Source organism: Trachemys scripta, chromosome 1, assembly GCF_013100865.1.
Source record: "Trachemys scripta elegans isolate TJP31775 chromosome 1, CAS_Tse_1.0, whole genome shotgun sequence".
NCBI classification, from domain to species: Eukaryota; Metazoa; Chordata; order Testudines; family Emydidae; genus Trachemys; species Trachemys scripta.
This window is the reverse complement of record NC_048298.1, coordinates 338,391,965-338,405,620: the sequence shown is the minus strand read 5'-3', so window position 1 is coordinate 338,405,620 and position 13,656 is coordinate 338,391,965. Positions and strand designations below refer to the sequence as shown.

The window sequence follows — 13,656 nt, the reverse complement described above, 5'->3', positions numbered from 1 at the left end:
GAGCCTCAGCTCAAAGTGCTTAGCTGCCCCAGCCTGGAGGATCTAGTTCCTCTTTCATCCGTATTACCGACATGCCTGACAATAGAAATGATGTTCAAAAACCAGAAAGGCCGAGTCCCGCTGTGCTGGCTGACACAGGAGAAAGGGCTCTTGGTGGGGTGTGCGTTGGGGAGCTAGTGTAGCCCCATCCTGTCCGTTACAGTCACCTTCTAAGGCACCGCCATTCCGTTTATCCTCTTAGCATGTGTCTCTCTGTGTGTCGCTGTTCGGGGCTGATTGAGCAGCAAGACACGGCCCTGAATGGTGTAGAACTGCCCAGCCCCCAGACAGGAATCCAGGCACCATTCCTGCCCTGCTCCCCGGCAGACACTGACGGATGGTAGCGCGTTATAGGATCCTCTTGACTTCCCCACTCACCCCATCTCAGCTCCACTGCCCCCTTCCCCCGTTCTGCCTGCTCACTCGCGAGGGGGGTCATGGGTGCACAGCGCCTGCTTCCATCCCACTGTTCGGGGGCTCGGCGGCTGTGCCTCCCCCCACAGCCATGCTGGACCCACTCACAATCGGGCCTTTAGCATGTAGATTCTCCTCTGTTGTGCTGGGGGCTCCCACCCCTCTCAACCTATGTATGGGGGGTTGTGTGAGCGTTACAGTCTTAGGATTTAAGTGGACCACTCACTGGGACTGAAATGGGGGAGGGGATTCTGGGAGCAAGAGGACGGGAGGTAAACTGAAGGCCAGGGGAGTCGAAAGGCAAAAGGGGGTGGGGTGGGCAGGGGGCAATTGGAGTGGGCATCTCAGGGATGGTGTGCATAGGGGAGGGGGCCAACGGCAATAGAGCAAGTGAGAATAGAGCAAATATCCAGTGTCCGGGGGTCAGAGCTGAATGACTGATGGCGTCAGGAGCCTGCCAAGGTCCGTCTGGGTCCAGCGAGGAGGGACTGACCTACCTCCCCCTGCTCTTGCAACTAGCTGGCATGGGGAGCTTTGGACAGGAACCCTGGAATCCTGGGGCTTTCCAAAATCCACCCTTGCGAGCTCCTGCCAGCTGCTGCGGAGGGGAGGCCGCTGGACCCGGTGCTCCAGGCATGTCCCTCTGGGCCGGGGGTTGGAAGCAACTAAGTCCTGATTTATTCCAGTGGTCTCAGCTGCTGCTGGCTGGTTGACAAAGCAGCTCCAGGCGCAGGACCGGGCCCCACAACACCACACAGGGCCCAGCGCTGACTCAGAGGGAGTGGATCAGATCCCACCTGCATTACAGCCTGCGTCTCTGCCTACAAACCGCTGGGTCAGCCCGGCTCCTGTGGGACAGGGCAAAGCCCCAGATGAGGCCCGGGAGAGCGCTGTCAGCCGAGGGGATCCACCTGGGAACAAGCCCCCAGCGGAGACGAAATGAATGCAGAGTCCAGCCAACTTTCAGAAATGCTGTCATGGGATAAGAGGGAAGGTCCAATCATGGGTCAGTGTCTACTTAATCGACAGGTGTTACAATGCTGCCTTTCATAGATTCATAGATTCATAGATTCTAGGACTGGAAGGGACCTCGAGAGGTCATTGAGTCCAGTCCCCCTGCCCTCATGGCAGGACCAAATACTGTCTTGACAGCAACCAATGTCAGGTGCCCCAAAGGGAATGAACAGAACAAGGAATCATTACGTGATCCAGCCGCTGTTGCCCATTCCCAGCTTCTAGCAAACAGAGGCTAGGGACACCTTCCCTACCCAGCCTGGCTAATAGCCATTGATGGACCTATCCTCCATGAACGTATCTAGTTCTTTTTTTAACTTCTCTAGTTCTTTTATTACAATATTTGTGGCTAATGTTATTGGTACTTAATGCATACAACTAGTATATAGATATGGTGCAGAAAGTACATATTATCAATGTGATATATATATATGCTGTCCAGCTTATATTAGGCAACGGGAACAAAGGTGATAGCAGAGCAGAGCAAGACTTTCTCCTGAGTATTTTATTAACACACACACACACACACACGGAGACAATACTCTGTTTCATTTATTTATGGTCAGTATCAGAACGTGAACTTTGAACACGTTGTGCCTGAGATCACTCTGGTAAGGATTTGAGGAGTTTCAAAGTGCTCTTTGAGGCAGACATACCTTTCCTCGCCCCCCTCTCTTGACCTGGTGCATTGTGCTGCTGTGTGGTAGGGTTAAACCACTGGGGACAGACTCTCAAATGTTCAGAAACCACAACTAAGGCCAGATTTACAACAACAACAACAACAACAACAACAACAACAAGGTTGTCACCCAGCAGCTTCCATCGTGGTACGTTTGGCACAGAAGAGCCCAGCACTCAGCTTATTCTGGTGCTTAAATGGCCCCAGGTGTGTTGCTACATTTCAGAGGTGACTGAATTTGAGGGGAAGATACAGCATTTGTTCCTGCTGCATGCACAACCGTGGCTGTGGCTGGGTGTGTCAGTAATAAAGGCCAGATGTTCCTGCAAAGAAAGAGGAGTTGCAAGGAGCCTTCACACTCCTCTTCACACTCCTTCACACTCCACACACGGGGCCAAGGGACGACAAGGTCATGGCCAAGATCACCGTCCGGCCAGCAGCGCTACGCTCGTGTAGGGGTCGGTGTATTGCTCCCTGTGAGTCGGAGGTGGAGTTCCCATCCCAGTATACACAAAGCCCCCACAAGCATGCTGTCTAATTAACTCAAAAAACCTCTCCTGCATCCTCTGCTTCCTGATGTCTCCACAGCCCCCTCCTGCTCAGTCTAGATGCTCTTCCCTCGGAACAGGAGAAGCACTCGGATGCGAATCTGTTTGGTTTTCACACCGTACACGATGGGGTTCATCATGGGAGGAAAGAGGAGGTAGAAATTGGCCAGCAGGATGTGTACGTACGGGGCGACATGGTGCCCGAACCTGTGTACTGTTGAGGAGAGGACCACGGGGATGTAGAATACTAAGATGGCGCAAAGATGGGAGCCACAGGTGCTGAAAGCCTTGAGCTGCTCTTCCTTGGACGCCAGGCTTAAGACAGCCCTTAGAACCTTGATGTATGACAGGACGATGAACATCAGATCCAGCCCCACGATGAAGACAGTTACGATGATCCCATAGATGTTATTGAACCTGGTGTCAGCACAGGCCAGCTTCACCACGGCCATGTGCTCACAGTAACAATGGGAGATGACGTGGGACTGGCAGAAGGGCAGCCTCCTCATGAGGAAGGGCAAAGGGACTGCTGGCAGAACAGCCCGAGCCAAAGCCACCAGCCCGATCTTTGCTATCACTGAATTGGTCAGGATGGTGGCGTACCTCAGGGGGTTGCAGATGGCCACGTACCTGTCAAAGGCCATGGCCAGCAGCAGACCAGACTCCAGGGTACAGAACGAAAGAATGAAAAACATCTGTACCAGGCAGGCGTTAAAGCTGATCTCCCTGGAATTAAACCAGAAGATGCTCAGTATTTTCGGCACGGTGGTTGTGGATAAAACCAGGTCGATGACGGCCAGCATGGCGAGGAAATAGAACATGGGCTTGTGTAGGGAGGGCTCTGTCTTGATAATGTACAAGAGGGTGCAGTTTCCTAGAAGGGCCACGGTGAACATCGAGCAGAAGGGGATGGAGATCCAGAGGTGCAGAGCCTCCAGCCCTGGGATGCCCGTCAGGAAGAACACAGATGGATCAGAGCCTGTGCCATTGAGAGCTGACAGGTTGCCCTGCAGGAGCATCCTCCAAAAGTTTCACATCAACGTCTGTCCTGTCAATAAAACATATGAGATGGTGAACAGACACGACACACGTGAGATNACACCAGCTACGGATGCGGCTCAAGGAACTCAAAGCTCACCTAGTTTATTACCCTGCGGGCTCCATTCTTTCTACAATCAACTCTCAGAGAGAAAAATACCTGGACAACATTTCCCCAGTAGTGACGTTGAAATAGGTTGCCTTAAACTGCAAACCACACAAAGTGAACCCTGGTAACCATGCTTTGAAATGTTTCTTGGCCTGTGAGACTGGAATTCTCAGAGCATTTTAGGGATAGAGGATTTATCCTTGGGCCTAGAGCACAAAGTCTATATGACTTTTAAGCACTGGCGGACTTTGCTTTCCTCGTTGTTTAATGAGTTCAAGTCCCTAGACTGGGAATTCGGAGACCTGTGTTCTATTTTCCATTCTGTAGCTGACCGAGTCCCTGCTCTGTGCCTCAGTTTCCCCACCTGTACAGTTAAGGATAACAATACTTCCCCTCCTTTGTGAAAGATTTTGAGACCTATGTCTAAAGAGCACTGTTGAAGTGCAGTTATTAAAGTATTATGATCATTGCAACTTCATTAGGCCAACAGATAAATATTGACAGATTTTATAAGTGCCGGTATACAAATGCTAGAAGTCTAAATACTAGGTGTGAACTTGAGTGCCTGGTATTAAATGAGGATATTGCTATAATAGGCATCGTAGAAATTTGGTGGAATAATAATAATCAATGGCACACGGTAATACTAGGGTACAAAATATATTGGAATGACAGAGTAGGTTGTGCTGGTGGAGTGTGAAAGAGAGCAGAGAGTCAAATATAGTAAAAATCTTAAATGAATTAAACTGTACCATAGAATCTCTATGGATGGAAATTCCATGTTTGAATAATAAGAGTATAACAGTAGAAATATACTACCGACCCCCTGAGCAGGTTGGTGACGGGGATTGTGAAATGCTCCAGGAGACTAGAGAGGCTACACATACAGAAATCTCAATAATAATGGGGGATTTCTACTACTCCCACCCCACTGACTGGGTACATGTCATTTCAGGATGGGATGCAGGGATAAAATTTCTAGGCGCCATTAAGGACTGCTCCTTGGAGCAGCTAGTCCTGGAACCCACAAGGGAAGAGGCAATTCTCGATTTAATCCTAAGTGGCGCATAGGATCAGGTCCAAGAGGTGAATACAGCTGAACTGCTCGGTAGTAACGACCATAATGTAATTACATTTTACATCCTCGTGGGAGGGGAATACCAAAGACGCCCACCACGGTAGCATTTAACGTCAAAAAAAGGAGCTACATAAAAATGAGGAAGCTGTTAAACTTCAATTAAAAGGAACAGTCACAAAGACGAAATGCCTGCAAGCTGCATGGAAGTTATGTAAAAACACCGTAATAGAGGCTCAAACTAAAAATAGTAATTCTTAAAAAAAATCTAATAAAAAACATATGAGGAGAGATTAAAAAGACTGGGACCATTCAGCTCAGAAAAGAGATGGCAAAGGGGGGGATATGGTAGAGGTCTATAAACTCATGAGTGGTGTGGAGAAAGTCAATCAGGAATTGTTATTTACTCCTTCACATAACACAAGAACCAGGGGTCACTCAATGAAATGAATAGGCAGCAGGTTTAAAACAAACAAAAGGCAGTATTTCTTCACACAACGCACAGCCACCCTGTGGAACATGTTGGCAGGGGAAGTTGTGAAGGCCAAAAGTCTAACTGGGTTAAAAAAAAAGAATTAGTTAAGTCCATGGAGGATAGGTCCGTCAGTGGCTATTAGCTAAGATGCTCAGGGATGCAATCCCATGCTCTGGGTCTCCCTGTAGCTCTGACTGCCAGAAGCTGGGACTGGACAACACTCAAGGGATGGGTCACTCGAAATTGCCCTGTTTTGTTCATTCCCTCTATAGCACCTGGCACTGGCCGCTGTTGGAAGACAGGATACTGGGCTAGATGGACCATTGGTCTGACCCAGTAAGGCCGTTCTTATGTTCTTATTACAATTATCATCTACACAGACTGACCTCAGTTAACTCCCAGGTGACGCAGGTTTCCATGGCATAATGCAGGACCAAAGGCCCCTACAAATAGGAAGTCATATGGCTGCTACAGCGTGAAATCCTACCTCCTCCATGGGGCAGCCCCACAACTGACTAACGCTGCCCCGAAAGTGAAGGATGAGGCCTGGGGAGAGTGCTGATTCAGTGCTCCCACAAGGCTCAGCCATCACCTGCCCCTCCCCAGAAGGAGATGCTTTTTACACCCTTCTAAGGCATAGGGGTGACCCCATTTGTGACCCCATCTCAGGGTTCTACTGAACCTTCCATTTCTCTTGCGTTTAAACCCTTCTGGGCTGTTGACTAAAGCCATTCAGACATTGGGCTAGTTGTTGTTTCAGGTCCCCAAAACTGGAACTGGGGGTACAGCTGTGGTCCACCTCTGAGGGGAAGCAGCAGTGAGAAGAGCATAGAGAAAAGATCCATGGGCGCAGCTTGAGCAAATCCCGGGAGAGATGTAGAAAAGACGGCCATTTTGAACTGGATCCTGCGGTGAATGAAGCTGGGGAGGCCCAGGAGCTGGTGGAGGGGGGGGGTGACATGGCTCCAGTTCTCCATGGGGAGAAGGCAGACAGGGGCATTCTGCCTGCACTGGGGTCCAGAGGGGACCACCCCGCAGCAACAAAGCGTTTTTATTGCTGAAACTAACGCGCTGTGTGGTTTCAATTCCAGGCTCCGAAATGGTCCTGGAAACCATCCGTGCGCCATGTCCTGCTACAACCACTCCAACCCCTCCACCTTCCTCCTAATGGGCATTCCGGGGCTGGAGGCCACCCACTTCTGGATCGCCTTCCCGTTCTGTGCCATGTACGTTGTGGCCCTGCTGGGGAACTTCACCCTCCTCTATGTGATCACGACGGAGCCGAGCCTGCACCTGCCCATGTACTACTTCCTCTGCATGCTGGCAGGCATCGACCTGGTGCTCACCACCTCCACCGTGCCCAAAATCCTGAGCATCTTCTGGTTCCACTCCCATGAAATCGGCTTGGAGTGTTGCGTGGTCCAGATGTTCTTCATCCACAGCTTCTCTGCCATGGAGTCGGGGGTGCTGCTGGCCATGGCCTTCGACCGCTACGTCGCCATCTGCAAGCCATTGCGCTACACCGCCATCCTCACCAACGCCATCGTCACCAAGATCGGGTTGGCCGTCTTTGTGCGGGGCATCAGTCTGTTGACCCCCCTGACGTGCATGGTCAGTCGCCTGCCTTACTGTGGGCCCAGGGTCATCTCCCACTCCTACTGCGAGCACATGGCTGTGGTGAAGCTGGCCTGCGGGGATATCACACCCAACTATGTCTATGGGATAACGGCCGTGACCATTATGGTGGGCTCAGACTTCATCTTCATCGCCATCTCCTACATCCTGATTCTCCGGGCTGTCCTGAGCCTGTCCTCCAGAGACGCACGCCTGAAATCCTTCAGCACCTGTGGCTCCCATGTGTGCGTCATCCTGGTCTTCTATACCCCGGCGCTGTTCTCCTTCTACACGCAGCGCTGGGGCCAGAACATCCCTGCACACATCCACATCCTGCTGGCAGACCTCTACCTCTTGGTGCCGCCCATGCTGAACCCCATCATATACGGCATGAAGACCAAGCAGATCAGGGGCCGGGTGCTGAGGCCGTTCTATCCAGAGAGATCCAGGCTGGGCTTTGGCCCCCACTAACATTGGATGCTGAATCGCGATGAGTGAGACGCAGAAGGTTCAGAGAGGCACCCAGAGCTTCCGATTCTGATCTAAAAGGAACCTTGGAGACTCTCGGGCTAGCAATCCCACAAGAAGATGTTCTCATGAAAGTTCTGGTGCTTCCTTCCTTCCAGCTAGGTTGACAATCCTGGCCAAGACCTGGAAGAACAGAATCACCATGAACACAAGTAATTATTTTTAGCAGAAGTTAATTCTGACCTCAGCTGGGAGATGAAAATTTAGTTCATTGTTTATTTTACCCATGCCACTGGCTCATCTTTAACACTGAATATCACCAATGCTCCTTTTCCCAACAGCATCTGGTAAAAGACTGTTCCCACCTCAGAGGACAAGTTCTACACATGAATCTATCCCTCCATCCCTCCACCCATCCTTCCTTCCAACCATCTAGCATCAATCTGCATATCTACCTATCTGTTAGCCTTGAACAGCTGCCCAAGTGTGGCTGCTGCTGACTCCAACTAGCACCTCTGTGTGTGTTCTAGCGCAGAATTTCCCCCTGGATGTATATTGTATCTTTCCACCATAGCTTATGACTTTACTTGAGCAGTTACAGAAAAACTTAACTCGGCTATGTTGTGAGAGGAATGCTAGAAAACAACAATGAAATACTCCCCTGCATAGGTCAGGGGTGTTTTTTAGTGAATTTCAGTGCTGCAAGTTATTCAGAAGCTAATTTAAAAATTCTTAACCATGTCCTGACAGTCTCCTTCTTCCACTTGTCATGTCACCTTGTCTCAAACTTGTTGATCACCTGCTTTTTGTGTCTTCCTCACCTTTATGTCTGTTTCGTGACAATGCTAAAGACAAATTTAAGAGAGAAACCGTATAGTGCACAATATGCACAATCACAAGAGCAATGAAAAATGAAATGATTAAAACGTGTCGTTTGGAAATTTGTGGGAATGCTGATTGTGTACAAGGCCCATTGCACTATCCCTTGTTATTATTGTAACCCTTCTGCCCATCTAAGTTGGCAGCAACAAGGGCCGGGTTCTGTATCTAGGGGTTCCATTTCAATAACGCAATGCAAAACCGGCTCGAGCCCCCACCCAGTGACCTGGGACAATTACATACCACCCCCTGGGTGCCTCTAAGAGGCAATACTTCCCCTCTCGCAAGCATGGAGTCTGAGTGTGGCAGAAAATGTTTAATAACATGAGGTAAACGACATCAGCATTAAATTGGAAAAACACCACAAACAGGATTCATAACACAAACCATGAGCAAAAACCCACCCCAGCAAATTGGGCTGTGTCCTTTCCCTTTGGTTCTTGAATCCAGCAACCCAAAAATCACCCAGAGTCCCCAAAGTCCAACACCCCCAAAGTCTCTTGGGTCCAGCAACCACCCAAAGTTCCAAAAGTCCAACAACCCCCAAAGTCTCTGTCCCTGGTCAGTGAACCCCAGAGTAAAAGGGTCTTAAGGGGCACCTTATGTGATCCGAGGACGGCCGGCCATCTCTCCTTGGGGTTCCACCGCAGCCTTCACCACGAGCCAGTCCACTCCTGCCGTCCCACGAACTGCTCTGCTCTATGAGCTGCTCCACTCCGCTCACCGACCTATGAGCCACTCCAGCTGTCCCCGCAAACAGCTCCGCTCACTGTTCCTTGAGCCGCTCCAATCGTCCCCACAAGTCTCCGCACTGCTCCTCCAGTCTTCCCGGCAAATTGCTCCGCCAGCTGCTTAGCAATGTAGCTTCAGGCTCCCCCACTAGTTAACACAGCCTCAGTGATCTCAGCTCTTAGTAACTTTAGCTCTTTTGTGATTTCAGCTCATAGTAGGGGATCCCCAGTGCTGGTGTAACATTGGCCCAAAGTGAATTCAGCTCAGCAGCCTGTAGCTAGACTCCTAATGGAATCAAAGTTAGCTCTGGCATTCAACAGTGGGGAGCAGAGTCAGTGCAATTGGTGTTTCAAGCTCTCAAAGGGGGGCCCATGCCATCAAGTACAAATACCTGCCTCAATCCCCTCTCCATTCACTGGGGGGTTGTAACCCATGCCCCTTGTCAAGCAAGTGCTACTTAGGTAATGGTGAGTCCTTCTGTCATACAACAGTTCCACTGGCCTTGATTCACAGAATCAGGGTAACAAAACTTTATTCTTCCTGCCCCAATAACAGAGAAACTGGGGATCCCACACCAGCCAAAGTAACCACTTTCAGTTGCTGTTGTTTCATGCCAGGCGAGTGGGTGTGCCTATGCAAACAAGATCAGCCCCTGGAGTTCTTTTCCACCCTCACCATAATTCACCACCAGATGTCAGAGTAGAGCTCATCCTGACTCTGTTTACATTATTATTCATTAATATTGGTATTTGCACAGGGTGTCTCAGCAGAGCTCACAATGGATATGCAAAGGGCTGAAACCAAAGCTGGAATTCGAAGGTACAAGAAAGCGTATGTGTCTCTGCCACCCTCCAGCGCTGCACACCAGCATCTGAGCACTCTCCTACTCAGTGGATTTAAGAGTCACTTTCCAAAGCCCCGTTGAGGTGAACAAAACTCCATTAATCCTCCCTGGGCAGGTTCTCCATTCTCTAGCCCTCATCGTTGCCATATGAGATGCAGGACTCCATTTTAACTCTGATGAATATCATCAGCTATTCCCGCAGGATTTAGGCCTGACAAATGGAAATAGCGCCAGACCAACTCCTCCTCATGCATCTGTCACACGGAAACCAGCGCTAGGAAAATGAAGCTTTTTGGAAGTGGAAATGCTCTGCTGGTACACACAGGAGAGTAACCCGAGGCACTCAGAACCTGTCTTCCCTGACATTATTATTGCCCCCACTGGTTTTCTACTGTCCATCCAACCGCATGTTTCATTTTTGATGGATGGTAACATGATGGGACGCTCCTGTCAATCCAGGTTGGGACAACTGATGTGCCTTGAGAAGACCATCGGGGAAGGAGGGTATTTCTGTCCAGGTGGAATCCTGATAAATTGCTCTAAAATATAGATTATTCCAAATATTTTCATGTCTAGAACGTTCTTGACTCTCTGTGGAGGGGGAAGGGCCTCTGGGACGGCTCTGTAATCAGCTCCGGTTATGGAGAAAGCAGCAGAAGGAAAGTGGGATACTCATTCCTGCATGTATCTCATGCTTAATGAAGGACGAAGTTCCCATCACTGGACGGGTCAGGAAGTGCCATGGTTACTGGATAGAGCCTGGCCCTGGGACCTAAGTGCTGGTGGGAGAACCCCAGGTTCGTTGAGTGGTTCCCCAATGCCAATCTACATTCTTGAGAATACCCTGCTTGACTCCTACTAGGCCCAGAGCCCTTGGTTCCCTCCCACAAACCCCAAGGAGGCAGGAGTTAGCGCCATGCAGAAATGCTGCACTCAGCTAAAAACCAACAATTGAATCTGGGCAGAGACGAGCCCTCAGGCAGTGAAAGGGACCGTTCAGGGGCCCCTGTGGGGAGTCACAAACACTGTCCTCCCCTCAGCTCCAGCACAAGTATGGAGTCCCCAGTGCCTCAATATACAGCCTAATACTCACTAATGCGACTGAGAGTATGTCTACACTGGAACGTAAACCCGGGCTTGAGCCCAGGTTCAGGGCTAATCCCCCATTGCATTTATACTTTAATTGCGCTAACTCAGGGGTTGGACCCAGGGTCCCAGGTCCCTGCAGGGCTGGAGGGTCTAAGCTCGAGTCAAGCTGGGACCCAGGGTATGAGCCCTGTTGCTTTGCAGTGTAGCCACAGCCCTGCTTAACTCATGTCCCAGGAGTCCATTGGAAGTATCCCACAATTCCATGGGACAACTGCCTTAGTCTTCTCTAGCCCAACCATCTGCACGCCACTCTATTGAAAACAGAAGACACCCCCTGACCCCGGACAAACAGCAGTGGTAGCCCATTCTCTTCTGATCACCAGTCTGCAAACACACTGTCAGAGAGAACCCTATGCTTATAGAAACGTCTTAATTTTAAGAATAACTGAAATGTACAAACATGAAGAAATGGAACTGTGCACCAACTTTGGGTGGACCAGCATTCAACAGTGTTACAGCAGGTGACAGCCGTACAATGTTAACCCTCGCCCTTTAGTTCAAAAGGTGGCTATTCTCACCTTTGCCCTCGGGAACTGCAGCACAGAGAGGTCAATAGTGGTGTCCCCCAGGGGTCTGTACTGGGACCAGTGCTGTTCAACATAGTCATAAATGATCTGGAAAAAGGGGTAAACTGAGGTGGCAAAATGATACAAAATTACTCAAGATATTTAAGACCAAAGCAGACTGTGAAGACCTACAAAAGGATCTCACAAAACTGGGTGACTGGGCAACAAAACGGCAGATGAAATTCAGTGTTGATAAATGCAAAGTAATGCACATTGGAAAACATAATCCCAACTACACATACAAAATGATGGGGTCTAAATTAGCTGTTACCACTCAAGAAAGAGATAGGGGTTTGTTACAGGAGTTGGTGGGTGAGATTCTGTGGCCTGCGTTGTGCAGGAGGTCAGACTAGACTATCATAATGGTCCCTTCTGAACTTAAAGTCTATGATTCTATGATCTTGGACTCATTGTGGATAGTTCTCTGAAAACGTCCACTCCATGTGCAGCGGCAGTCAAAAACGCAAACAGAACCATTGGGGAAAGGATAGATAATAAGACAGAAAACATTATAATGCCACTATAGAAATCCATGGTATGCCCACCTCTTGAATACTGAAGGAAGTTCTGGTCAAAAAAGATATATTAGAATTGGAAAAGGTACAGAGAGGGCAACAAAAATGATGAGGGGTATGGAACAGCTGCTGTATGAGGATTAAAAAACCTGGGACTGCTCATCTTAGAAAAGAGACGATTAAGTGGAGATATGATGGAGAGCTATAAAATCATGACTGGTGTGGAAACAGTTATTTACCCCAGCACACAACACAAGAATGAGGGGGTCACCCAATGAAATTATTAGGTATCAGGTTTCAAACCAAAGCCATGTCTACGCTGTGAGATCGCTGTGAGATGCGTAGCCACATTATGCTGATAGGAGAGAGCTCTCCCGTTGACATAATAAAGCCAGCTCAACGAGTGGCAGTAGCTATGTTGGTGGGAGAGTGTCTCCCGCCGACATAGCGCTGTGCACACGAGCACATATGCCAGCAAAGCTTATGTCGCTCAGGGGGGTGTTTTTTCACACCCCTGAATGACCAAAGTTTTGCTGACATAAGTGGTAATGTAGACATGGCCTAATATAAGGAAGTGCCTCACACAACACACAGTCAATCTGTGGAACTCACTGCCAGGGGATGTTGTGAAGGCCAAAAGTATAAGTGTGTTCAAAAAAGAACTAGTTAAGTCCATGGCGGAAAGGTCCATCAATGGCTATTAGCCAAGATGATCAGTGAGGCAACCTCATGCTCTGGTGTCCCTAAACCTCTGACTGCCAGAAAGTGGGAGTGGATGACAGGGGATCACTCAAAATTGCCCTGTTCTGTTCATTCCTTCTGGGGCACCTGGAATTGGCCAGTGTTGGAAGACAGGATACTGGGCTAGATGGACCATTGGTCTGACCCAATATGGCCGTTCTTATGTTTTTATGTTTTTATGCAGAACATGTCTCTTCAAAAAGGTCTTTCCACCATAAGAATTACCCCGGCAACATCAACATAATGCTCCATCCTATCCCCCACCCACAACAAAACACAGAAATCCCTATCCTAAGCAGGGTTCCTATAACCCTAGAACAGAGATGAGCCAGAGATCCCATGTAGGGACCTCACTACTGTGTGTGCCTGGTGCTCAGATGCTGTAGTGTATGGCCGCCATATGATAGGGCTGCATATCAGCTGGGCTAAGCCTGGATGTCTTTCTGAGAGAGAGGCTCTGGCTCAGACCGAAGTTATGGGCTTGATGCAGGAATAACGGGATAAATGTCCCTTGCTTGGGCTATGCAGGAGGTCAGATGAGATGATCCTCCTGCTCCCTTAAAAGCCACACTTCTGTGACTAGATAAATAGGGAAGGGGAGTATTTACTGTACTACCAGCCTCACTGCCCACATACCCATAGGCTCCCTGGGTCTCGCATCCAAGCCTGTCCCTTGCAAAGCTGAGATCAGGTGGGATCATAGCACAAGGGAATATGGTTACACACGTCACGCTTTGCTAATACCATCCAGAGACAC

At 49.4% G+C, this 13,656-nt stretch overlaps 2 protein-coding genes across 3 annotated transcripts; one reads left to right on the top strand and one right to left on the bottom strand.

Moving 5' to 3' along the window:
* Nucleotides 1-2,711: 2,711 nt before the first annotated feature.
* LOC117871367 (olfactory receptor 52K1-like) lies at nucleotides 2,712-8,698 on the bottom strand. Of its 2 annotated transcripts, XM_034759291.1 has the most exons (2): nucleotides 8,677-8,698; nucleotides 2,712-3,673 (listed from the first exon to the last, which is right to left on the bottom strand). In XM_034759291.1, exons 1-2 carry the CDS (start codon nucleotides 8,696-8,698, stop codon nucleotides 2,751-2,753), a joined length of 945 nt encoding a protein of 314 aa, XP_034615182.1. In that variant the 3' UTR covers nucleotides 2,712-2,750. The 2 variants fall into 2 exon arrangements, with proteins under 2 accessions (XP_034615182.1, XP_034615181.1); XM_034759290.1 differs by lacking the exon at nucleotides 8,677-8,698 and having other exon boundaries at nucleotides 2,712-3,713.
* Nucleotides 6,418-7,476, top strand: LOC117873415 (putative olfactory receptor 52P1). Its single transcript, XM_034762774.1, has one exon. It carries the CDS (start codon nucleotides 6,517-6,519, stop codon nucleotides 7,474-7,476), a length of 960 nt encoding a protein of 319 aa, XP_034618665.1. The 5' UTR covers nucleotides 6,418-6,516.
* Nucleotides 8,699-13,656: the final 4,958 nt, after the last annotated feature.